The 26722-nt window shown below is 48.1% G+C and overlaps 1 protein-coding gene and 1 long non-coding RNA gene across 2 annotated transcripts; one reads left to right on the forward strand and one right to left on the reverse strand.

Moving 5' to 3' along the window:
* Positions 1-943: 943 nt before the first annotated feature.
* LOC136017606 (uncharacterized) lies at positions 944-5691 on the reverse strand. The gene is made up of 2 exons (XR_010614008.1): positions 5082-5691; positions 944-1299 (listed from the first exon to the last, which is right to left on the reverse strand). It is a non-coding gene; the product is annotated as an uncharacterized LOC136017606 (long non-coding RNA).
* A 6321-nt stretch (positions 5692-12012) lies between these two features.
* Positions 12013-15616, forward strand: IRF2BPL (interferon regulatory factor 2 binding protein like). Its single transcript, XM_065686028.1, has one exon. It carries the CDS (start codon positions 12628-12630, stop codon positions 14845-14847), a length of 2220 nt encoding a protein of 739 aa, XP_065542100.1. The 5' UTR covers positions 12013-12627; the 3' UTR covers positions 14848-15616.
* The last annotated feature ends 11106 nt before the right edge of the window (positions 15617-26722 follow it).

Here is a 26722-nt window from a genome sequence, read left to right on the forward strand (position 1 = left end):
GAGGCTGAAAGAGGTCAGAAGCAGCCAGTCCTGCTAAACCACACCTTTGTTTAAAAGACATTTTGGACTGTAAAATGTCTCCACTGCTAAATTTTTCAGTCTGACTGGGCTCCATGCATGTGCTAGGTCTTCAAAGACCTAGCTTACCCAAAGCACGCAGGCACTGCCAGCACAGAGGAAAGCAGAACACAGGCTCTTTATACATTTTCCCGGGAAACTTTCTATAGATCCAGACTGGGAAATGTTCCAAGGCTTCACAGAACTAAAGATAACAGTAATAAAAAAAAAAAAAATGGACTAGAGCACACTGACTTTTAAAAGAAATAGCTGAGCCTATTATATTTGCATGGCAAAGCCTTCATAATTCGTGAAGCAAGACTGCTAATTTACACTAATAAAAGGAAGACCACTACAGATTACTGAGTTTTAGCAATTAGCAGGTATGCAAACAAGCAGCATTCTAAGGAAAGAAGAAAGCATCAGCATGTTGGTTGCTTTCAAGACTATAATTTGTAAATATTTATGATCACTCAAACAATAAATGCTACCAGATATATTTTGTAAAAAATAATTAGGTGTTAGCAGTATGTAAAATAGAGCATTTCCCTGCTCACGATTCCTTTCAGAAGAGTGAGGCCGTCATTTTTCTGGTAGGTATGAAGCATACAGTCTATTGAGATTCTGCAGTATCTACATTGTCAAAATACATGAATAAATAGGAGTTTAAAGTGAATTTAAGCACATTTTAACATTAGATGTCCCATACATGATTTACTGAAACCTCTTCTTCTGTAGAGTAGCAGTGGGAGATATGTGAGGTTTAGCACATAAGAGAAAATGTGTTCATTGCTGATTTATTACACTACATAGGAATTGGATAAAATCTGTCATTTTTATTTTACTAAGAATAGAAATCTGAAAATCAAAGTAAGAAAAAATAAGATTTGTACAGTTGAAAAGTTTCCAAACAGATTTATAGGTCCTTTATTGTGTGTACAAGAGGTTATTTTAGCAGCATTTTTACAGTTAAAATCAAGTGTGAACATTGCAGTCGCATGCCAGATACTGCCTGTGACACCTTCTAAATTCATGGTGACTAAGAATCAATGAACTTTTCTGGTCTTGCAGGTCACAAGGTGATAGCACAGACTGTCAGATGATGTCACAGATGTCCTAGATTATGGCGAGAGGTTGGGGCAGAGAGGCTGTCGCAGCTGGAATGGTCACTGAGTTTAGCAGATTCCACAGCGTGATGCCATCAAAGGGCTTAGTAAGAAATCCCAAATGTGCTTTCCAGTACTAGAAAGAGAAAGAAGAAGAAACAATAGAGGCCAGACAGCAGAATTTGAGAGCATTTTTAATTGATACGGATACTTTTAATCCCATGGGATTGCAGATTCCACTGATACATTGGAAGACAGTGTACGGTGGAAGCAATTGTGTCTAAATTGTAATAAATTGGACTATAGTTTCAGTTATGAGTCTCAACAGTGGAGAATTATTTACCTTATTCTTTGAGACTCTAGTGATGTCAGGGTGTGGTTGTATGAGGCATTGACCAGCACAGTAAAATAGATAACCTTTCTTGAAGAGCACAGAAGCTAAATGTACAAGGACTAGACAAAGGAAATAATATGAGATGTAAGACCCAAGCAAATTATTTAAAGTAACCATAGGTACATATGATAGCTCTGTGCTTTTATCACAAAAATCATGTAGTGTCTGGGGGAGAACCTTTGCCCCCCCCAAAGCAACTTTACGTACCTTCTTATATACATGTATTACGTATACATCTACAATGTATATGTATAGATTTTGTATATGCAGTCTAATACTGAGTACTTTTAAAAGATGCAAACATCAGTGACATAAACCTTTTGTAACTACACACCCAAGATAAATATTACTTAGCAGCGTGCATTTTTCTTTGGGTTTCACTGTGCATGCAAAGCATGATCAGTCTATTTCTTCTGGCATAAATTGTCATCTGAACCCCTGAATAAAAATATCCCTTCTAGTCTGTCACAGAGAGAGGATATATTCTAACTCACTCACTCTAGGTACAAATGTGCCTGTCACGTTTGAAAAGGCAACAGTTAAATACATGTTTCTGCTGTCAGAAATGCAGCAGTTAAACCCTAAATAATATCTATAGGATTAAGATCCAAGTACTTTACAAGAAATCTATATGCAGTTATCTTTTCATATTCCCTTTCTATCCCCTGTCATAGACTATGAAAGATAATACAAGAACTGCTGTAGTATGTGTGCTTATCTCATTAGCTCCATTTTCAGGTAAGTGGAGCAAACAGTTTCACCTTAGTAGATTTGCAGCAAAATAATACACATTCCTTTATGCTGGAGGAATGAAAAAATGAGAATTGAGCCCAGAATGGGGGCAGAGGGAGAGAGACAGGAGGGGGGTTTAAAGAGTTTTCGGAATAATCAGGAAATCCAGTGAGACAAACAGAATGTGGAGAGAGCAAGCCAGAATTATCAAATTACCATGACAACCGTGGGCAAGAACCCAGAGAGAATCAGGTAAAGAAATTACAGTAGAATTACAGTTAACTTCACATTTATTTATTAAAAAAAAAAAAAAAAGAAATCCAAAGCAGTGAGGAAGACATATTTCCTTTGGCCTGGCTCGGCGGGTGCAGAGCCCTCTGAAATGCAGCCTTGTCTGCAATTTTGAAATCGCTCTGCAAATGTAGACAAGGAGCTTCTTTCTAGATTTGCATATGCAAATTATTTTAACCAGCAGGATCTGATGTCAGATACAAAACTCAGAGTCCCAGATGCCTTGATTTGTTTGGAAACAGAAACGAAAAGATAATTCAGGAAAGGTAAGGGGTGCTTGTGCGCGTGCGTGTGTGACACACGCAGAGTGTGTATTCCTGTGTTATGTCTAAAACATCCTCCCTTGCATGTTTTTCAAATGGCCACTTTCTTCATTCAAACATTTGCTTAACACATTAGCAACCAGAAAGCTTTTAAATAATGAATACAGTGAAAAAAAGTGAAACTGAAGTGAAACTAGAATAAGTAAGAGTGGTGGTGTTTATTTAAAAACGCTACAGGTTAACCATGAAGTTGTTAACCAGATTATCTGTCAAATCTGGGGTTGGATTGTGTTTGTTCAGTTTTAATGTGCCATTTCAGATGATACCATTCACATCTGTTGGAAAGATAGAAGTATACGACTCTGTTAGGCAGAGACCCATGTCCAGAGAAGGAAGGGGGGATTTGTTCACGTGGGGAGTGCTTGATTTTTCAGCCCAGTTTCAAACAAAGCCCTGAAATTGCTAACACTCCAGAATATAAACTAAATTCCCCCAATGCTTTATTGTTTTATGCCACTATCTGCATGCTTATTGCATCTCATATGCGCTCAGTAAACACAGAGACATGCCCAGATTGATCTTTTTAACTGCTGCCCTGAAGTTTGCTGTGTGGTCAGGGAGGGGAGTGATGCGCTCCATTGTTCCCTGCTATGATGTCATGCTCAGGCTTCGCCTTGGTTAAACAGGATTCAGTTTACTAGACTGCAGCAAAATGTCTTCAGGGAGCACAGATTTATTGTTGTAGCAGAGATGGAAAGAAATAACGTGGAAAAAAAAGAAGACACAGGAAAAGGGCTTAAATTCTGGCGAAAATAATTGCCACCTCTATTTTTCTCTGTTTTTTCAGTAGTAGATGTGCACAGTCGTTTATATACACACACAAACTGCATAGCTCAAGGGTGTGCTTATTTTAATCTTGGGAAATAGGATGCTGAGATTCACTATCAGGACTTGCATCATCACCAAGATCTCTCTTCAACGTGCAGTTTTGTATCACACTGTTCTTTCTTTTTACTCACATTAACCACACACAGAGTCCACATAATGGGTCTAATCCTGCTGGCTGTCCGGTGCTGTTAATGAGAGCTAAAGACATCAGGCATGTTACAGGATCCAATAGTAAATTAATTCATTTCCCCAGCATCTGAAAACTGTACATGGGGATAGTGAGGGGGGAGAAAGGGGGCGGCCTTTTAATTATGTTGGGAGATCCTGAGCTGGAAAAGAAATATGAAGGCACTGAGTGAGGGAGAAGAAGGTCTTTCCTCCTCCTCCCTCCCTCTCTCCCTCCCTCCTTCCCTCCCTCCTTAAAAAATCCCTGGGGCCAGGCCTTCCCAAATAGGGACAGTTGGCAGGTATGTGTTAATCTTGTTCCCAGCTTTGACGGAGCCAGGCGCAGAGGCTCACCCAGTCCTTTCAAGGCAGTGCTTCCTGTCCTTCAAGAGTTAACCTTCTCTATAACATTTATTTCACTATCTCAGGGAAAAAAAAAAAAAGAGCCTGCAGAGCTGAGAGGCTGCAGATCACAAGGCCATTCTGATAGCCTCCTGTCCCCATGGCAACAGCAACGGCATTTATCAGTTCCTTATGAGAGCAGGCACAGCAAATCTGCATTGCACATGGCAGCCTTCCAGCCTTTCAAATGAAAGAGCACTTTGAACTGCTGCCAAGTGTGGAAGGAGCAGAGCTGTCAGGACTGCTTAATGCTGGCAGTTTGTACTTGGGAGCCTTTCAGTTCCCAGAATCCTTCAGCTGTGGCAGCCTGCCAGGTACTTAGCGGAAGCTAAAAACTAACCCCTAGACCATTCACTGCAGTGCACTCAAAATTTTCCACATGTACCATGTCACAAGTGCAGACTGTACAATGAAAGCAAACGCCTTCTGCTTGGGGTTCTAATTTTATTAATAATCAAGGAAAAAGCAATCAGAGATTAGCTGGCTGACAGCTCTACAGTATAGGCACTGTTTGTAAATGAGGGGTGGGGGGGTATGTCAGATGTGTATTTCATCCCTCAGAAATAGAATCAGCTCCGACAACAGCTCCGGTGGCAGCAGCTCTGCACAGCCCCAAATTTACACGCAATACCTGAACACAGGGAGATGGGTGTTAGCAGAAGGGAGGCTGTGCAGATTTACAGCGGCGTGTTTTTTAGCAATCATCATCAAACGCCTAGCAGTGAGACATGGAATAGAAACAGAAGACAGTATTGCTGGCTGGTAAATATTTTCTGCCCTTACCCTCTGCATTTTGCTGACATTGTGAGACTCTCGGAAACGGGCTGATGAATGTAGCACAGAACATGGCTCTTGGTGGGTTTCCTTTCCATGAGGAGTTTTCGTGTGAACTTTTCATTGTTTTGCATTACCCAAAGCACAAGCACAAGGGCTTCTGTTGGCAAAGGAAACAAATTGGCACCGTTCTCCTTTTTCTTTTTTCTTTTTTTTTTTTCTAATCTGCACCGAGATCAAGGGCAAGGGCTTCATTTTCCAGCACTAGTCATAAGCCTTTAGCACAAATAGAATGAAAATTGTCTGTCGCTCAGGCACTTGGACAGGGTTCAGGAAAACTATGTCTGGCGCTAATTCCAAAGGGAAGGTTTGGTTCAATCCAGCATCATTAATTTCAGTAAACTGTTTTCACTAGTCTATATCCCACTGTTCAAGAGCTGTTTATTATCTTTTACTAACTTACATCTTTTGGAATAGAGAGTAATGAAAATTCCTTCTATGACTTACATACGTATGTATACTCTCACATGTATGTATACATATAAATAGATACAGGATACATGGATGCACTCACATTTTTTTCCTTTCCTGTTTTTTCTCAACAAATGCTTGTTTCTTACCTTGCCTTCCTGTTACTAAACACATTTCTAAAGCCAAGTAAAAAAGAATAAAAATAGCCCAGAAGGCGAAAAAGAGAGAGAGAGATGAAAAAAAACCCTGGAGCAAAGACAATCTCCACAAATTTGTGAGTTTCACCACAAAACAAGGAAATGTAGTGCCTCTTTTTCAGCTTGCAGCTATCTTTGGCTGCTGCCTGAAGACTTGACTTAATTCACCCAGGCAGTAGTGTCTAAAAGTAATACACCAAGACAGTTAATTTTGGCACTTAGTCTCCCTTAGGAATTTTACCAACAGTCTTTGAAAAGCAAGTAAATGATCCTTTTTTTCCCCTCAGTTTCCCCCCATAGCTCATCTTGATATGTGCTCATAAAAGAAACTGCCTCCTCCCCCCTGTTTCTATTCTCGCTCTCATCCAGTGTCCATATCATCCTTCTTTCAATAACAATGTTAATCAGCATTTATTACATGGCCTCAGAGAAAAAGTAGATTAGGTCTTTTCAGATGGCCTCATGACAGAGGAAAAGGAGGTTATGCCATGTGAAATAACCTAAGATTGTGCAGCTTCTTTTCCTTTTCCCCTCCCTCCCTCCTTCCTTCCCTTTTTCCTTCCTTCCTTTCCTTCCTTCCTCCCCTTCCTTCCTCCTTCCTTCCTTCCCTCCCTCCCTCCTTCCTTCCTTCCCTCCCTCCCTCCTTCCTTCCTTCCTTCCTTCCTTCCTTCCCTCCCTCCCTCCCTTCCCTCCCTCCCTCCCTCCCTCCCTTCCTTCCTTCCTTCCTTCCTTCCTTCCCTTCCTCCTTCCTTCCTTCCACCCTCCCTTCCTTCCTGCCTTCCCCCTTCCTTCCCCCATTCCCCACTTCCTTCCCCATTTCCTCACTCCCCCCCTTCCCCCTTTCCCTTTCTTCCTTCCCTTCCTTTTCTTTCTTCCTTCCCTTCCTTTCCATTGTTCCTTCACTTCCTTTCCTTTCTTCCTTTTTTTCTTTCCTTCTTTTACTTTTCCTTCTTTCTTTCTTTCTTTCTTTCTCTAGCTGCCCACCTCCTTCCCAGTTCCCCCATTTTTCGGAAAACACAGTAAAGTTTTGTTCAGTTCTCAAGTGTTATTAATCACTGGTGGAGGCCAAAAGCAGGGATATTTTTCTTGGCAGCACATTTTGATAAACAATCTGTGTATGGGGTGAAGGGAGGGGGGAGCCTGTCTTTCTGGTAACTAAGCTAATATTTGGCAGATTCTTAACTGTCACGAAAGTGCAAGTGGCTCTCAGTGGGAATAGCCTTAAAAAAAGTACCGATTCAGTTGATTCATTATTGTTGATTGTTTACTATGTCCACAGGATGTAAGATGAAAACAGTCCAGGGATAAAGTAAAAATAACAACAGTGGAGGACCCACCCTTTGCATATCCCAGCCTAGAACATGCTACCTAGTCACTAGCCCCTCGTGGAGGGAGCAGAATTAATTACAGGTGCCTTATTTTGCACTATGAGCTTTGGCAAAGGTTAGCGTGTGGAAATCCGGGCTCTCTGGTGGGTTTAAAAGCATAAAGACAGCTGTAGCAAAACTGATTCAGGGTGGGTCTCCAAGAGGACACTTAACTGCTTTCCAGGGCCAAAGAGAGAGGTTGGTGAGCACGTGTCCAACCAAGTGCCCCTGGCTGGACACATGGGGTGGCGGTGGCCTGGCTTCACCAGGGGCTGGTCTGTGCGCAGGGCAGCCTCCCACCCTCCAGGCTGTGCCCTGGGCTCCCCTCTCCAGCAGCAGTGTGGAAATGGGACTGGGAAAATCACAAGACACAACAGGCAATATCCCTTAAGAAATGGGTCTGCACTGCAGATCAAGGAGAGAAAGAAAAAAGGAAGGAAGAAAAGAGGGCAGAGTTCTAGATGGTAAAGCGATAAGGCTCTGCAAGTCAGCAAGGCTCGCTACCTGAAAAATGGTAGGAAAAAGCAGAATTATGATGAGATGAGAACTGAAATGATAAACAGAAACACGTACTTACGCTTCTATTCTTTGTACCTAGGTGCTTTGACACTTCCTGGCAGCTCCTAGTAGAAGACAATGGTGTTTAACTTTTAATTTGACAAAATGATGCAACTCCTTCCTGAAGTGTTTGTGTTTTGATTTGCTGAACACACTCCCTTTACCACCGAGTGCTCTGTTCACTGCTGATCTCTGTGTTGAAGCTAGTGATCTGATTGTGATAGATTCTATTTTATTTGGTACACTGAGGTAAATCCATGTAAATCACACTCTTGAAGTGCACTTCCCTTCTGGTTCTTGTATTTTTTTCCAGCTATATCTGCTGTTTTGACTGCTGAGAAAAAAGCCATTTCTGCAGGTGAGTGCCTGCAGAACCAGCTGATGTGACTGCTGCACTGATCAGTGCCAAAACTTCTTAGAGTGAGCAAGAAAGAGTTAAGCATATTCCCAGGCTGTGAGCATGTAAAGCCAGACCAGACCATTAGTTCTCAAGCTGCCAAGATCATGGGATCCTAATTACTACTGCTTGCAAACTTTGGGGCTGTCCTATATTTCACACAATTAACACGGGACTGCTGATCGGTCAGTACTCCAGTATCAACAGTACTCCGCCCACATCCAGATCAACAGTAATCCTGTACTTTGGGAGATCAGGCATGGGAATGGCACAGAGCAGAGCCTGACAGACCTGGGGTATAGCCAGGCACCTGGGTTTTGTCACCTACTCCTTCACAGTGCGTTGTACCCTTTGCTTCCCATAGCTGCTGGTGGCACTAAGAAGGGTGCTGGCCACCCTCTGCATGCTGTGTTCAGTATGATTATTTTGACTCCTTTGTTTAAATTAGAGCTTCACCTGCTGTTTTAATGTAGCACAGATGCGTATATGCCTGTGTGTGCATGTGTACTTCCAAATAAAGAAGGCAACAGGAATAAAGGAAAAGGGATTATCAGAAGGCAGTATTTATCCTGGTGCTGAAAGGAAGGAGTTAGTGTATTTCACTTCTGATAGTGAAAATTATATTCCTTGTCCCTTGGGACTACTGGCAGGTTGTAAACTTGGGGCAATCTCCACAGAATCCCTAATGCTGCATCCAAAGTGCTGACTCGCGTTCCTGCGCAAAAAGTAGTAGCTGCGTAGCAATTGCTTGCAGCTCCATCCCTCCTTGTGCGCCCCTCCATCCTCTTATTAAACAAGCCACTGTCTGGGGGGGTTCTTACGCTATTTTCTGTTTGCTTGCTTCTTTCTTTCAGTTAGCCAGATCAGGCACCTGAATGGCTTCATTGTTTGGGATTCCTCTTTTCCTTCTCCAAACGTAATTTTAATTCCTGGATTATTTCAGAGCTAAATAAACACCAGACGTGTTTAGTATAAATCCAGCAAGAGCGATCTGGATTGCTCCTGCCCCGCCATTCACATGGCGAAGGAGAGGAAAGGCGGAAGCGAGCAGGAAAGCCCGCTGCTACCCTCTCAGGGACAGTGCTGCCATAGATGGGAGCTTTGTTACATTGCCACTGTTCAATCTATTTTCCCCTACCAGATTAGATTGATACTGACAACTCGTTCCCTGTGAAGGTGCCACAGCGTGGCACTTATTTGCATTTACATTGCAGTTCTCTTCATCAGTCAGCTTTGCAGAGATCACCGCTGCTGCTGGCCATATTGTTGCTATGCTGACACTTCATCCTTAAGTGCTGCTTGCGTAACGGTACAGTACGTGCCCATGGCCAAAGTTTAAATCAAAGTTTAACCATTACAGAAAAAGCAAATATATTTCCGCGACTGTGTATCCTGCAAGTAAAAGCAAAGGCAGTTTGGTTGGGTCACAGATGCTAATCTCTTCTCTTTTTCTGTTCACAAAGAGAGTTGACAGCACCTGTAAATGGTTTTCTGACACTAGATTATATCTAAGGTGATTATTATTTACACCCACTATAAAGGCTGCTCTTGTGAGCCAAGAAGTCTGTTCCTGTGAGGTGTTACCAAAAAAGGGCTTTCTTGCAGGAGGATTCAGTGGAGCAAGGAGCCAGGGTGAGGGGTGGTTCAAGCACAGAGTGCCTTGTCATGTTGTTAGGTTTGTATAACCCGGGGACTGAACTGCAGTCGGGATATGCTGCAGACCTGAATTCCCAGACACTCGGGATGAAGGGGAAAGCCTCAGCGCTCTTAACCTGAGGTTTTTAGCAGGGGCTGACCTCTTCCCACAACCCAATTCTGCTGCTCCTATGAAGATCAGCATGGGGCAATGAAAGGATAGGAAAGGAGGTGACCTTCCAATATGAATCAGAGTGAACACACGCTTGTTTAGTCAAGTAAAGTCATATTAAAGTAGAAATCCTGCAGCCATCCCTAAATCGCTGTGGCTGGAAGCAAAGACTTTCACTTTGACCAGCTTTCATGTGCCTTAGTGGCAGCTTGCTTCTGTGAAGCCTCTCTAATGGCCACGGTTTAGGTGTGAAATTTCTAAGTGTGAAATCCACTCTCCTTCGGTGCATCTTCTTCAGCCAATTTGCATACAGGAGACTCACGTAACTCGAAGACTTTTCTATCTCTACTCGCTGCTTGGACAAGCTTTCCGTGGAAAAAAAGTCCCTTTGTCCGAATTTATTTTGTTACTGGATTTTATTTGGTCCTACCATTTCTGTAACTTCAGCATATGCATTTCCTGAAGCCTTCCCTGTAAAATAATTCCACTCACATCCGTATCAAATTCGTTTGTCAGTTTAACAAATTATAACCAGACCATATAAAACGTTCTAGACAACTAAAAATTGAAATGAGATGCAGTGGCGATAAGAAACGAATTATTTTAAGCAACAACTTTCTGTCATGTGAGTTTTGAAGCGTTATTAGCCGAATGGAAAGTATCTTTCCTGCTCGGTGCCGCATCGCTTCTGGCGTTCGGTGTGCTCAAGGGAGCCGTGGCACCGCGCCACAGAACCCCCGACTCCCTTTAAAGCGCGGAGGGAAACCTGGAATGGACCAGGATTTCGGCGTTTCTAGCAACAAAGGAATCAGGAAGAGCGGCTGAACGAGACATCCGCCAGACACGGCACGGCTGGCAGAGGCTCCGCACTCAGGAAGCGGGCGAGTCTGCCCCGCCGCGGGCACCGTGCGCCCGGGAGCGGCCCGGGGACGCGGCGCCGGTGTGGCCGCTCTCAGCGCAGCACGGCGGGTCCCCACCGGACCGCGTCCCCGCGGTGGGAGGTTATTGTTCTTTGGACGGGGACGGCGATGTCGGTGTTTGCAAAAGCAGCCACAGGGTGCTGCGAGAGTACGAGCGGGCTGTGCAGAGCCCGTCCCGCCGGGCAGGGCAGCGGCGGGGAGCGGGCACCCCCGGGAGAAAGCAGGCTTCGGAGTGTTGCTTTCCTCTCAGCGAAATGAATTCTCGGCTTATTTGCATTGAGCCGAAGTTCCTTCGAGTAACTCGCCTGTTAGCAGTGTTATGCAAATGTCAGCAAGCTAGGGAAGGGTAAACAGAAAAAAAGCAGCCGTGTGTTCCCTCTCCCAGCGCCGGGAAAACCCTGTGTCCCTGTGCATGAGCGAGGTGAGATCACAGCGGTTACTCACCTGCCCGGCCGCTCCTACCCCCCGAGCAGCGCTGAGCGCTGTCTTTCCCAGCCCAACCTGAAGCGCTCGGCAAACATGGCCGATTTAAACAAATCAAAAGTGGAAGAGCTTCTGATGCAGTCACGGGCTTACAGAAACTGTGTCATTCTGTCACCGGGATCACTGAAAGAGAAACACGAAATCGGATATTAAGGCGGGATCCCCCCCCCCCCCCCTCCCCGGTTTGCCTCAGCAGCCGCGGCGCGCGGGAATCCCACCGTCAGCCTCGGTGGCAGGGGCAGAGCGGGGACAGGGAGGGAAGGCCGAGGGGTTGCGGCTCCCCGGGCCGAGGCACCCGGGCCGGGAGCAAGCCCCGCACGCACACACGCACGCACGCACACACACACAGGCACACACACACACGCGCACATACACGCGCACACGCGCGCACACGCGCAGGCACAGGCGCGCCATCGCGCGCGCGCCCCCCGGCCGCGGCTGGCGGCGCCGGCAGGGAGGAGAGGAGGGGGCCGGGGCGCGAGCCGCACTCCGCTTTCCAAACATAGCCGGCAGCGCGGGCTGCCCGCGCGCCCCGCCGCGCTCCAGCTGCCGCCGGCCGCGCCGGGCATGCGCGCGCCGCGCAACAAGTGGGCTCCGCGCCGGCGGCCGGGGGGGAGGGGAGCGGCGAGCGGGCGCTCGGCGGTGACGCGGTGCCCCGCCCGGGCGCAGCCGAGCCGGGAGCGCGGCGCGGGGGAGGGGAGGGGCGGCGCGGCGCCGGGGGAGGGAGGGAGGGGGGGGGGAAGCGCGGCGCGGCGGAGGGGGCGCGCAGGCACACGCGGCGGCGCGCAGCACCCCGCGCTCGGACTGCGAGCCGCGGCGAGGATGTGAGTGAGGAGCAGGCGGCGCCGCTTGCCACGCTGCTGCCGCCGCCGCTCCGCCGGCGCTCGGGGAAGCCGCCGGCGGCGGGACCGGACAGCTCCGTGCGGGTACCCCTCTCTCGCTCGCGGCGGTGGATCAGCACGTAGCAAGCGCGAGCTCTCGAGGCAGCCTCGGCGGGTGGAAGGTGACCCCCCCATCTTCCTCCGTGCACCTCCGCCTCCTCCCGGAGGAGGAGCAGCAGCAGCAGCGGAGAGCTAGAGAGCGCAGGGAAACAGAAGCGGCTAGAAGGCGACCCCCACCCAGCCCCCCGGAGGAGCGGTAGAAGTGGTTCCCACCCCACCAGGGAAGCAGCGGCAGGACCAGGTAGAAGAAGCCCTCTCCGGCAGCAGGAGAGAACTAAAAGCAGGCGATCCCCCCCTGCTCCAAGGGGCAACAGGATCAGGTACGGAGAGCCACCCCCCCTGCAGCCCGGGGGGGAAGACGGAGCCAGCCCCGACCCCGGCGGCAGCGGCAGCAGCCTCCCGGCCAGCAGCACCATGTCCGCCGCGCAGGTGTCGTCGTCCCGGAGGCAGTCTTGCTACCTGTGCGACCTGCCCCGCATGCCCTGGGCCATGATCTGGGACTTCACGGAGCCCGTCTGCCGGGGCTGCGTCAACTACGAGGGCGCCGACCGCATCGAGTTCGTGATCGAGACGGCCCGGCAGCTGAAGCGGGCGCACGGCTGCTTCCAGGACGGCCGCTCCCCGGGACCCCCGCCGCCGGTCGGCGTCAAGGCGGTGACGCTGTCCGCCAAAGAAGCGGCGGCAGCGGCGGCGGCCCAGCAGCAGCTCAACCATGTGGATGCCTCCTCCAAGGCAGCCTCGGCGGGGCTGACCCAGTCCAGCCTGGACCGCTACGGGCTCAGCGCCGCCGCAGCAGAGCAGCGCAGCCGTTTCGAGTACCCACCGCCGCCGGGCAGCCTGGGCGGCAGCCACGGAGCCCGTCTGCCCAACGGGCTGGGGGGGCCCAACGGCTTCCCCAAGCCGCCTGAGGACGGGCCGCCGGAGCTGAACCGGCAGAGCCCCAACTCCTCCTCCTCCTCTTCCTCCTCCCGCCGCGGGGCGCACGGGGGGCTGGTGTCCGGCCTGCCCCCTGGGGCCGCCGGCGCCCAGATGAACGTGCCCCCAAACCTGCTGCCGCAGACCCTCCTCAACGGGCCCGCCGCCCCTGGCGTGACGCTGCCCCCGCCGCACGGGGGCCTGAGCGGCCGCGGCGGCGGGGGCCCCCCGGCTCCCTCCGCCTCCTCCCAAGGGGGCACCTGCGGCGGTGGCGCCGGGGGAGGCGGTGGCTCGTCCTCCGAGGCCTGCGGCAAGCGGCCGGGCTCGGTGTCCAGCAGCGACCAGGAGCGGGAGCTGAAGGAGAAGCAGCGCAACGCGGAGGCGCTGGCCGAGCTCAGCGAGAGCTTGCGGAACCGGGCCGAGGAGTGGGCCAGCAAGCCGAAGATCGTGCGGGACACGCTGCTCACTCTGGCCGGCTGCACCCCCTACGAGGTGCGCTTCAAGAAGGATCACGCCCTGCTGGGCCGCGTCTTTGCCTTCGACGCCGTCTCCAAGCCGGGCATGGACTATGAGCTGAAGCTCTTTATCGAGTACCCCAGTGGCTCCGGCACTGTCTTCTCCAGCGCCTCCGGAGTGGCCAAGCAGATGTACCAGGACTGCATGAAGGACTTCGGCCGCGGCCTCTCCTCGGGCTTCAAGTACCTGGAGTACGAGAAGAAGCACGGCTCCGGCGACTGGCGGCTCCTGGGGGACCTGCTGCCCGAGTCCGTGCGTTTCTTCAAGGAGCTGGTGGGCGCCGACATGCTGCCGCAGCCCTACCTGGACGCCAGCTGCCCCATGTTACCCACGGCGCTGGTGAGTCTCCCGCGACCGGGGGCTGGGGCCGGCGGGGCGCAGGGCACGGCCGCCGCCTCCCGGGGACCCGGCGGTGGCGGCGGTGGCGGCGGCGGAGCGATGCGTAAGAGGAAAGCCTCTCCCGAGCCCTCGGACTCGGCTGAAGGGGCTCTGAAGCTCAGCGACGAGCAGCAGCGGCAGCAGTGGATGGCCAGCCAGAGCGAAGCGCTAAAGCTCACCATGTCGGCCGGGGGCTTCGGGGCGGTGCACGGCGGGGGCCCCCCGCCGCCGCCGCCGCCGCCCCTCGGGCCTCACTCCAACCGGACCACGCCGCCCGAGTCCGCCCCCCAGAACGGACAGTCCCCCATGGCCGCGCTCATGTCGGTGGCCGACACGCTGGGCAATGCCCACTCGCCCAAGGACGGCAGCTCGGTGCACTCCACCACGTCCACCCGCAGAAACAGCAGCAGCCCTGTGTCGCCGGCCTCGGTGCCAGGCCAGCGCCGCCTGGCCTCTCGCAATGGGGACATGAACCTACAAGTGGCCCCTCCTCCCCCCAGCGCCCACCCCGCCATGGACCAAGTGCACCCCCAAAACATTCCGGACTCCCCCATGGCCAACAGCGGGCCCCTGTGCTGCACCATTTGCCACGAACGCTTGGAGGACACCCACTTTGTGCAGTGCCCCTCTGTGCCCAGCCACAAGTTCTGCTTCCCTTGTTCCAGAGAGAGCATCAAGGCCCAAGGGGCGACTGGCGAGGTCTACTGCCCCAGCGGAGAGAAATGCCCCCTAGTCGGTTCCAATGTGCCTTGGGCGTTTATGCAGGGCGAGATCGCGACCATTTTAGCTGGGGACGTTAAAGTGAAAAAGGAGAGAGACCCTTGAGTAGGAAATCCAATCCCTTCAGACTCCTGAAGATGTAGAATTGTGAATATAACAAACTGCAAAAGTTAGTCTTATGTATAGACATTATTTTCGTCGTATGTTTCTATATTTTGAAACAAAGGTATGTACTCTTCTTCATTTGAAGGATAGAGCTGGTTTTTGTTAAACAGAATATAATATTGTTTGGTTACCACATAATACCTGTTCTCATTTCTTTGGCAGTGTGTTGGCTAGGTACAAAGTTAATAGCCCTTAGCGATTACCTGCTGCTGGTGTGTATTTTTGTAAATGTATGCACTTCTCTGAAAGAAGAAGAAAAAAAAAAAAAAGACAAAAAAAGAAAAAAAAAATTTTTGCCAAGGCCAGTGTTGATGCCTAAAAAATTGCTACAAAAATGGTGACAGCTTCTGTTTGACAAGCCCTGAGTGTTAGTCTTTCACCTTCTTTTTTTTTGGTTTTGGTTTTTTTTTTTCTGTTTGTTTGCAAAACGGCGGGGTGGCTGGGGGGGGCGGGGGGGGGGAGGGTGTTTTTTTGTTGCAAGTTTGTAAGGAAAATGTTTCAGTTTGTTTCTATTGATCTGAACGTTTTTAATCTTCATGTGTTTTTTGTTTTTGCTTTTATCGATGCACGGATGCTTTTGAACAGTAGAGCAAAATGCTGTACATGAAAAACATGCTCTGTTTGTCCTTTATACATTTCTGTAGTTAACAGAACACTGTAATGTGCCTTGGAGCTTAGTAAATTGTAATAAATTCAATTGATATTAATACTTCTGGCGTAGCAAGTTTCATTTTTCTCAGAGCACAGGCAGCATGCATGAGCCATAGTGCCTCTTTAAAAGTCTCCATTAGCCCACGAGCCTGCAGTTCCTCGTGATAATTGTGGCACTTGTACGCACATTTTCACATATATATATGTAGTAAGATGATGATGTTGATGCTGTTATCAAACTTATCTAAATCTTGGCACTGCGCCTATTTACATTTCACCTTTAATGTTGCAGTAACAGTTGCTGACTAAGCATTTTCTATTTACTGTTTCTGCATCTCATTTCCTCCTCCCTTCTCCCCCCCCCCACCCCAGCTCTCCAGCTGCAAACTGTTTGAAATACAGGATGCATCCATTGCCTGCGCAATTTAATATGGCTTCAGAACTGAAATGAAGCCCTCTTTCACAACCCCCCCCCCCAAACCCAGCATCACATGGTTAATAACTTTAGTTGATTTTTAGTAGTGTTTGTCAAAGCTCGACTTCAGCCAAAGACTCTTGGTGAGGCAGATCTGTAGTTGAGCACAGCGCAGAAAAGGGGAGTGGGAAACAACAGCTTCTGCAGTTGATGTTGCAGCTGGTGGGTAGCTACCCCATTTAGGCAGTGGCTTTCCATATCTGAGTTGGTGAACGAGTCAGGGGTTGTTCTGTGTTTTCAGATGAGGAAGCTTCCTTAAAGCACTGAAGTGTAACGCTTTCCTTTTGGCACTCATCATGTGGGATTCTTTGTATAATTAACTATTTTATGTGACATGGGCATTTTCTGGAGACAGGAGCAGTGCAATACGTGTTAGTTTATCAACAGGCAAAGTAAATACACAGGCCTTACACTAGGTAGAAAATGCAAACAAACCTAATATGAACTTTGTCCTTTCCAGTGAGGCAAGAGGAAGAAAGAGAGAAAACCCGAAACAAAACCAGCAGCTCTGCAGAAATCCTTTGCAGTTTGACCAGCAGAACACAGAGCTGTTCCAAACGCAACAGTGTCATAGGTTATGAGCGCTGAGTTTTGTTGAATATTAAGGATCCCTCCGCTCCCCAAAGCCCCGAAATTGTAAAGAGAGGAGCGTTTTAAAACTCTGGATGACATTTGGTATCTGCTTGCTCCTGAGACATTTTTCATCAGTACTCCTGGTGGAAAGATGGGAGAAGCCTGGAGACTGTATGCCTTGTGTACCTATGGATCTTTGCTCTCTTGTACACATACTGTGGCTATGCTGGGTGGGTGGGTTATGTTTTGAGATTCCGTCTTTGCCATCACTGTATCTGTGGTTTCAGACAATGTCTTTATGTGTATATTCTTTTTCTTTCCATTAAGTGATATACTGGTGCTTAAAAATCTTAGAGCATATTGCTCTTATGTAATGAATTGGAGGGAATAATGCAGGAAAAGGATGCTTTGAGTTAATTATTAGATCCAACGTATGCATTTTGAGCTAATTATTGGATACGACCTGTATGGGTTTTAGAGTGTAGATTTGTACTGATCCTATTTTCAATTATTTCTAAGAATGCAGTTCCCACATAGCAGATTATTTTTAAATCATGAGAGGGGGAGACTAACGTGGTGAGCTCATGACTGGCAGGGAGGAAAATTGTACACATGGATAACACTGGAGTTTAAACTCAGTGAGGAGAGCAGTAATATTCATGTGTGAATTGTAACTGCCATTAAAAGAGAAAAACTATTGGGTTTTCAACGTTTAATTATGTCACAGAAGGGCAAATACTCTGACTTATATAAACAGAACTACTCCTGTAATCTTGAAATCAGTCATCAGCAGTTGGAGTTAGACAGAGCCCCAGTTGGTGGATTTCTTTAATTGCAGAGCATTCTTGAAAAGCTCTTATCAGTCAGAATTTTGGAAACATAAGCCCACTTAGGAGACTCATCCATTTGATTTTTCAGTGGCAAAGGAAGGGTAAGGGGCAGTAGACATAGGTGGAAAATAAGCTTGAAGTGAATTGTAATAATGCAGTTAATTAAAGTTAACCGTAGCTACGGGGCATTTGTTGTGTGGAGGTTTTTTGTAACCATGTGACCTTTTCCTTTACTCTGGCTCATTAAGCAGCCAGTCTGGGCGTATTAGGCAGTACTGCTTTGAACCCACTCCATAGGTTCCTCTCTTTCTGAAGATGTTCACAGCTGACAAGCTGTAACCTTTCTTCAAGATAGAGGAAAAGGGAGCTGCGAGCAGGTCTCCTGTGCAGAGATCCAGCTGATGGCTGTGTTTCACAGCAACGCTCCCCTCCCCCATATTTGCCAGTTATTTAAGGTAAAGCTCAATGTTTGCTTGAATAAATTGTATAAGTGAATTTATTTGTCCAGGTGGTCATTTGTTGTGCTCTCATTCCTTCTGGTTATGGGGAAGTATTTAAATAGTTTATTTTCCCAACGAGGGCTGATTCTTTTTATTTTTTTTTTTCCCAGTTAGATTATTCTGGACATTTCTTTTAATAGCCTTGTAGCCTGTTTTCTAAGAAATGGGTTAGAACATGTGTGTCACTGGATGTTTGTTTTTTAAGCATTGGCAGCTCTCTGTGAGTTGGAGATGGAAGTGTTTGTGCAGTGAGGAGATGCTATGTCCGTTTGGGGGAAATACTACACAGGTTCATCAGGAGCTGAAGCTCACCCATGCTAACTGGTCATTAGTACAAACCTTGTAATCCTTTTTATTTGCTTAGCAATGTTGTGTGTATGAGCATATCCCCCCCTCCCTCCCCTCTAACATTTGAACTCCAAACTAGTCAGGACTAACATTGTTTTGAAACTGCAATCTCTTCAAATAGGCTGGCTGCCAGCAGAGCTTTGCAGAGCTGCAGCAGTCACTGGAAAAAACGGTTGTCTGCTTCTTTACATGTCTTGGGAGCTGAGTTTTTCTTCCCCTCAAGGGAAAGGGCTTTGTCTCCTCAGAGCACTCAGGTTCCCAGCTTACTATGCAGTAGTAGCTCTGCAGCTTCCCTCTTCCCTAGGTCTTGCCATTTTCTTCTGTTTTGTGGTATGCAGCCATTCTCCATTCATAGTAGGATGGTTCGTGTTGTGCATTAGCAGCCTCCTTCTCTGCCAAAGTGACACATCCTGTAGATTTGCAGCAGAGTACTGAACTGTCACTGTAATGCTGACTCTTGTAAGGCTATTATTGAAGCAGAACAGCTTCCCCCTTGGCGTTCTGCCATCGGAATCCATTACAGCATGCATTTTCTACCCAAAACATAGCTTTATACCTACATAGTTGTCCTTACAACCATCCCCTGGAAGATGCAGAAGGCATAGTTATACCCCCCTGTAGAGAATTAGGTGCCGCTGGGTTTGTTTTCCAAGTGTCTGAAAACCATGCACTGAGCTTGCGTTGTTTCAGCCCCTGCCTTAAAACCTGTAATGCAGACTGGGAAGGGGAATACTCTACTGATGGGATGACACGAAGAGAACTGCAAACAAGTTTTCTTCTCTGCTGTATGTCTTAAAAGAAGAATTAGGTCTGTTTACTGAGCGAGGCTACTACTGGGCTTCTCAGACGAGCCAGCTGAACATCTCCCTCTCCACGTGTTTGCCACAGGGCAGCCCAGCCCCATGCTGCTGGCTCTGACTGGGAGGCTCTGCAGGAGCCCAGCTCTTCTCCCTGGGAACGGGATCGCCTACTTCTGAGAGAAGAAACACGGAAGATTACGTGTCATTGCAAGTTTCTGACAGCAAACCCACTCTTTCAGCCATTCAGGGAACTGTAGAGTAAAAAGCAAAAGGGCGCAGTTAGACATGTGAATGGGAGGGGGAGGATGCTCGTCACTAGCCTGGCCGGCCAGTACGGTCTCTGACTGGTTGGACTGGCTGAGCCACTTGGGGCTAGGTAGGTTCAAGATTGCACAGTCTTACTACTGTGCTTGGCTTGACGGAATGAGCCAGCCACGCTGGTATCAGCGTGCGCTGCCGACAGCGGCTGCAGTTACCCTGAAGCGTGTCCCCTCTCCTTCACTACCCCCCAGACCGCAGCCCTGCCGGCTGCCCGGTCCTGCGTGCTGCACGGCCGCGAGCGCCTTCCCGTCGCTGCTGTGCGCCGGCCCTTCCCGATGCGCCCTTGTAAGGTTGTTTGGAGGCGGTGGGAGCAAGGGTGGAGGTGAGGCAGGTCAAGCTGCTTAGGTTTCAGCTGATTTGGCAGCCTCTCACAGCTCTCCCCCCCCGTAGCTCTCCGCGGCCATGTGCACTCACTGCTGCTTTTATGACCCTTTGCAAAGGAACCTCAGAGATGTGAGCTGCTTGCTGTAGGATGGCAACATGTCTCAGGAAAACACCCCCTTTCCCACACCGAGGAGTTTTAACACCGAGAAGACTGTGTTTTCTCGGTGTTTTTTGTCCCCAGAGCTGGAATAGGGAGCTGCCTCTTTCTCCCCAGCTGGCACAGCAGCACTGGGTGTGCCAGGGCGGCCGGCTCCCCCAGCCTGCTGCACTGGGGTCTTCTCTATTTTTTGGCTAGCGTGAAGGCCCTTTGCTTTGTTCAGTGCTCTGTAAACCTGGCAACCCCACTGCAGCACGGAGCTGCTTGGCACGGCTCCGGCATGGCAGCTCAGGCAGGGACTGGGTGGGAGGCGGCGAACCGGAGCTGGCTGAACTGAACCGAACTGAACCGGGCCGGGCCGGGCCGGGGAGGTGGCTCGGGGCCGCCACAGCATGTAATTGCCGCTAGCCTGGGCCCGGCCTAGACGGCCATGTGATCCCCTGCCTGCCTGCCCGCCTCTGCGCAGGGGATGGGAACGGGGACATGAAACATGCCTGTGCAGCTTCAAGGAGCCGAGCAGAATTCCCCACTGTCATCATCCTTCTCCCCTCCCTCCCTGCAGGCTGCCAGAGGGGAGGGCTGATTACAGCTCCGCTATTGTTCAAGTAACCTACAAATGGATTTGCATGGAGGCAGGTTGGGAGGGGCAGAGGGGTGGGATTTATTAGCAGCAGCTAAATTCGTCGGGATTACTATTAGTCTGAGAGCTTCTCAATGGGAATGATCCCTGGGTGAGTGGTGGGGTGGAGGGGAGTGACTGGAAAGCTCCTTTTCTGCAAATAGGTGAAGGGGTGGCTGGCTCCAGCCCGGGGGCGGGCAGTCAGGGTGCAGCTGGCTGGGGACTGCGCTTCACCTCGGTTTAAACTGTAACCCTCTATTCCGAGCACGCAGCTCTTGGCAGCGCCGCTCATACCAAAGCCTTGACTCAGGGTTATCTGCATGCTGGGTAAGAAGCAGCGTCACCAGAGGAATGTGCAGAGAAAGCAGCCATGCTGCTGCAAGCCTCCGCTCGCTCCTCAGGCGAATCACGGATTTAGCAGCCTGTTCCTGCTTCTGGGCCTCTGAAGGCTAGCGAGGGGTAGGGGGCTGGTCCTGGGAGCAGGGCTGCCCCAAGTCTGTCTGGAAGCCAAAATAGCATTTTGCCCTTCCATAAGTAAGTGCTTTTTGTGTACAGCTGGCTGGGACTTTCCTAGCCATAATCGAGGACTGTGCCCAGGAAAGGGTGAAGTTTCTACGTTAGTTTATCTGTTTTCCAGATGGGTAATCTCAAGTGTTTTAGCCAAGGTCACATGGCAAACGCCTATCAGAATGAGGGAGACCATGGCCTTTGGTTACTGCCAAACTGCTTGCCTCCCTTCCTCTGGGATAAAAGCATGTTGTCACAATGACTGTGTACAGCTGGACTCAAAAGCACTTATGCGGCGCAGGTGTTTGGGAACAACAGTGCTCAGTGCCAGGCTATTTGCCTGTAGCCTGTGTCCTTCCCTGAGATAGCTCCAAGGCTAGAAGCTCTTGCTGTTCTTACTGATGCAACGTACCAAGGGCTGGGGTGAAGGAGAGTGTATACCTGTGTGTCAGAGGTAGGAGCTCCCCTTTGGCTATAATGGAGAATGAGCACAGCACAGCCGAATCGAAGACAGGAGGGGTTTGCTTTGAATTGCTGTATTCTGGACCTATATGAGGCAATCTTACTCTTCACTGCATGCATCATGGTAACTAACAAGAAACAAGATCATAGCATAGCCCAGGGTTTCATTTGAACATGTCCAGGCTGGCATATGGTTGGGGTAAGGACAACGAGCTTTTGTGGATGTGAATTGTGTTGGAGCTAGGGGGAGAAATAGGGAGGGAGTGGGAAGCCTGAATATCTGGTCTGCTGCAGACCACTGAATTGAAGATGTTGCAGGCTTATTTGATCTAGCTTGATATGCTAGACATTTTCTCTTAGAAGTCTCTTCCTCGGTGTCTGTAACTTATTTCTGTAAAATAAAAAGAGAAGGTACAAAACATCTAGGATTAAAACAACTGAAAGAGCTCTCATCTTCATGCAGCAGTAAGCTTGGGAATATTTTTTATTACTTGCTCAGTGTTGTTGATGGGCTTGACTCCCTGTTACATGTGAAGATAATTCCTCCCTGAAGAACTCAGACTGCACTGATAAGAAAGGCCAGTTGGTGCATCTATTTTATCCCACCTCCTTCAGTGAAAAATTATGCCATGTATCTTATCAAAGGGATGCAGCCTTTCAAGAGCTGTACCTTGTTAAGAATACAGACTCATTTTTGGCAAACGTTTGATGTGGTTTTGAGTGGTGCTCTCTGTCCTCCACACACACCCCCACTGCAGTCAGCTCTCCTGTTCATCCAGCTGAAGTCATTCAGCTGTACTCATTGCATCATTTCTGCTGGAGGTGAGGCAGCAAGAGGTGCAGCCATCAGGGTAATATAAGTTGTGTCATCTGTGGACATGTAGTCACGTTGTGCTAACAAGGACCTGCAGCCTAAGACAGATTCATTAGTCAGCATCCTTGATAGGATGTCTAGTGGCTTGTGTGCCAGTTAAATACCAGGAAATGATGCAGAAATTCTCATGCTCTTGTGTACCTGTCTTTCCTCATGCTAGAAGAGACAACAGCATTTCTTGGGAACTGCACTGCTTAATACAAAGAGCAGTTCCTTTCAGCTTTTTGCATGGTTAGCTGCAGTTCCCTGCCTAGATCCTCCCTGTTCTGATGGCTGGATTTTTACAGCAGTGTGTTGTGCATATTTTGCAAGTCACAACTTGAAACTTCCTCCTCGCAGAAGGTTCTGTCATTTGGAGGAACCCCGCCCTGCTCTTCCTTGAAGGTGCAATCCCAGGCTGTGTTGGAGCATGCCTGGGGAGGCAGGTGCAGCCTGGCTGGATCCTCCACATTGCCTACAAATAAACACTGTTTAAACAAATTGCACTAATAAGAACATTCAAGATTCAAGTAATAATCAGGACAAGTTTTGCTCTGCAGTCTTCGTTCCATGCTTTTCCCATCCCCTCTCCCTCTGAGCTGTAATCCAAAATATATGACATGATCATGTTGCTATGGAAATCAATTACAACATAACTCTATAGGACTGTATAACAGTAAGAGCTGTTAATAGCACCTTTGTTGAAAACAACATCAGGTTAAAGTTACTTTTAAACACCCCACATTTCCTTCCTGCTGTTGCAAACAAAGAGTTACATAAAATTAAAGATTTACTTTCTAATATTTTAAAGAAAAAAAGAACCTTCCAGCACAGAGCCTTTAAACACAGTTTTATTCTTCCTTATTCAGATTTGAGCAGCAGTTGTGTAACCATCAGGTCTGTCTTCCATCCCAGAAAACATGGCAAATGCTTAAAGCTAGTATGAGTTCTTCAAACCTTAGAAATAAGGGACCAGACAAGAGCAAGGTTATTTCTCTGCTCAACGTAGGCCCTTTATGCTCCTGTCTCAGCCCAAGTCTGTGGGAACTCTAGGCTGTCACCTGATCTACGGAGTTTCCTCCTCTCTGTAGAGTCACCCAGTTCCTTCCCAGTGCTGCCCATTACTTGCTGCAAGCATTTACAGGATTAGTCCTCAGCAGCAACACACTGTTAACCTCGGGGTCTTGTCCAGACTAGTTCTACGGTTTGCTGGGGACCTATCTCATTACCACACAGACTTCTCAATGATGTTCTGTTTCAGGGTTGTCAAGTCTTTATACTGATACACCAGCTTTCCTTAATGCTTAAAGATGTATGGGCCTGGGTAGCTCTTTTTACTAAGCTTCTTAAGCCTTTCTGGCTGTTGCTCCGTAAGGAAGCGTGGCAATGCAGTCATCAGACTTCTCTTGATTTTTCATTTGGGCAGCAATGGAGTACCCACACAATTTGAGACCATTTGGTCTCAATTCAACATTTTACCCCTCACTCGCTACTCAAGACTTTCTCTGGCTGCCTCATGCAGGAAGCTGCTGTGTTGAGCAGAGACCTCCACCCATGGCTTGAATGGCAAATGACATATCTATATATGCTGGGCACATTTCTACATATGCTCCAGAGAACAATCCCTTCATATGCGCAAGTTTGCATACCAGCTGCATGGTACTGGTGTTCTCTACTGTCAGGGGGACCTTCTGTAAGCTGATATAGGACTTATAATTCTTCTAAAGCTTTCTGGAAAGTTCCAAGTCTTCCTTGCCTTTTGTAGAGGAATGCTCTAGTCTGTCACATGAATTCATTCCCTCCATCTCTATTTCCTCAATCATGTTACTTGCAGAGGAGTGCCCAGAGTGGCAGTCGGTTTAAGCTCTAGCAGCAGACCCTGTGGATGTCATTCCAAGGCTGCCATTCTCATCTCTGAACATACAGGTGGTGATGTTCCCTGGCTGTTTGACTGCTATAACTGAGCACATTCCCCATGAATGTAAGCCAGATGCAATGACAGCATGCCTCTGGAGCCAGTCTCAGCCTGGCCAGAACATGAACCAAATAGCTCAACACTGTTTGCCGCGTGCCCCTCTCTATTTGAGGAGGTTCTCTGTGGCTACTCAATTTTAACCCTCCACACCAGCAGCATTAGGCATTCAGAGCTGTAAATGGGCATTTGAAGGTAATGTTTTAGGTCCATCAGCACAGAGCTAAGCCAGCCCAAACTACCTTTTGCAAGTCCAGCAGTACTACCCAGACCCCATGTCAGCAATCTCTCCTGCTGAGGTGCAAGCTGCAGTTCCTGTTGCTTTTGTTGACTCTGCAGGAGGAGTGCCTGGTCTGCTGCTGGATTTTAAGCTGCAGATAAACATTTCCATCTTTCTCCCTCACAACAGAAGAATCCATTGAGCTGTATCTACCTATTGATTTTGCCATTATCTTCCATGTAGATGCTTTAGTTTTCTCTTACTGATACAGTCCATTTGCCTGCCAACATGCTTCATAGTGCACAAGCTGGCTTACTTTCCCCAAAGCTTATTCTGTTTTAGGGTCCCAAATCTGTTCAGTCAGCAGTTTGTCCCCCTTTGAGCATATAGCTCGAGGGGGCTGTTTGCCACTACAAGGCAAATCACACAAACTCACCTATTTAATTTGCTCCCACCACTAATTCCTTGTATAATTCCTCTGACTCCTTCCCTGCTAGGTCCAATAACCTTACAGAGCTGGTTTGCTCCAGATCCATGGGTTCTTAGAGATGTAGGCTACACTTAGCAGTTTGTTTGCAAATACATGGAGGATTTGTATATGGTATAAGCATAGCATCTCCTACAAACTGCTTTTTTTCCTCTTCAGGAATTTGTGAGGTTAAATTAGGTATGTGTAACAAACACAAATGATGAAAGGCCTTCCTTGAGTCGTTTCTGAGTATCATTGTTTATTTGGAAGTGTGATAGATGTTAGGTTTAGAATGAAGTACACCTTACTTGAGACACAAGAACTACTGCTGGTTTTTACTCCCATATCTTGAAATACATATCACTTACAGATAGACTTACATTCTCGGCTTTCATGACTTTCCAGTGCCTCTTACAAATGCTTGAATTTACAAAGGTGGTGCTGACTTGCTACTGTATTTATTTCCTTATAGGAATGAAATTGCTGAGTGTGGGAAGGGATGGTTGCTGTCAGGGAAGATCAAGAAATGAAAATGTACCCCTTTTGGGACATATGTCAAGGAGATCAGGAGACCCTTAGCCTGAAATAGAGGATGAAGTAAGAACAAGTGCCAGAGGCAAAGGCAGTAAAGGAAAACTAGACAAGCTCTATCCTTCAGCAGGCAGGGATGAAAAAGAGGGAGACATGCAGAGTTTTCTGGTTTAAAAGGGAGATACCCTGAAGCTGTTACAATGGACCTGCAAACAAGAGCCAAATGGTTACAGTTACAAGCAGAAAAACTTTGCAATGCAGCAGAGGCACTGGAAATAATAAGATATTTGACCAGTAGGTTGTGAGGTGAAGAGTCCCTCGCTACTGATTCACCCATGAGTAAGAAACAGTGAGAAGTTCCTGAAATGAGAGGCAGCAGATCATCAACAGCAAAGTTGCCACAAGATGATGGCTCTTAAATGTGGATCTTGTCCAATATCTTGATGGTCTTTGTTGTTATGTTCTTGTATGAGCCAAAGATGTGCAACATATTTTGTAGAAGACAAAGAGGTGGTCTTTTAGAAATGCTTACGATTTGAATACTAAAGGAGAAGAAACAAGAGTGGATGTTGAAAAGTTTGAAAACACTGTTTAAGCATAAAATAATCAAACCAGTAGCACTTGGCACACTGGCGACAGGTGAATGAGGCAGATAGCAGCAGGTGAAATCTATGGCGCACACAGCTGTGCACACTGTGAGGAAAACATTTTCCTCAGCATTTTGCCTAGCTTTCACTTAAAGGTATCAGAATATTTGAGGAAGACCTGAATGCCACTTGATAACTAACTGGAAGCTCACCTCTGTAAGATGGGCATCTTTGATTAGAAAGCAAATGCCAGGATGCATAAGGAATGAAATACTGAATCCTGTGTGAAGCTTTGTACTGCCATTACAGGAACCAAAGATGTGCCTGTATCTGAAAGAGAATTGGTGACCCTGTCTTAAGAAAAGATAATGAACCACTTAAAGGGGTTTGGAGATAAGCCCATGAGAACAGAGACATGCAAAAATGTCTCTGCACCACAGCAGAAGTGCAGTTATTTTCTATTTATTTTATAGCTAAAGCCCCTTAGTATGCATAAGGCTTTGTAGACAGATAGGATAAGTCTGTGCCTGAGGAGTCTGCCTTCTGAGCAAGACAGAATGAAGCAAAGGGAATTGTGTTGGTACATGGGCAGAGCAGCGGGAGGCAGAGAGAGCCA

This window comes from Lathamus discolor, chromosome 6, assembly GCF_037157495.1.
Source record: "Lathamus discolor isolate bLatDis1 chromosome 6, bLatDis1.hap1, whole genome shotgun sequence".
In the NCBI taxonomy this organism is placed as follows: domain Eukaryota; kingdom Metazoa; phylum Chordata; class Aves; order Psittaciformes; family Psittacidae; genus Lathamus; species Lathamus discolor.

Excerpts from the sequence above, each read along its gene's own strand:
- IRF2BPL (XM_065686028.1), top strand. The coding sequence starts at position 12,628 with ATGTCCGCCGCGCAGGTGTCGTCGTCCCGGAGGCAGTCTTGCTACCTG.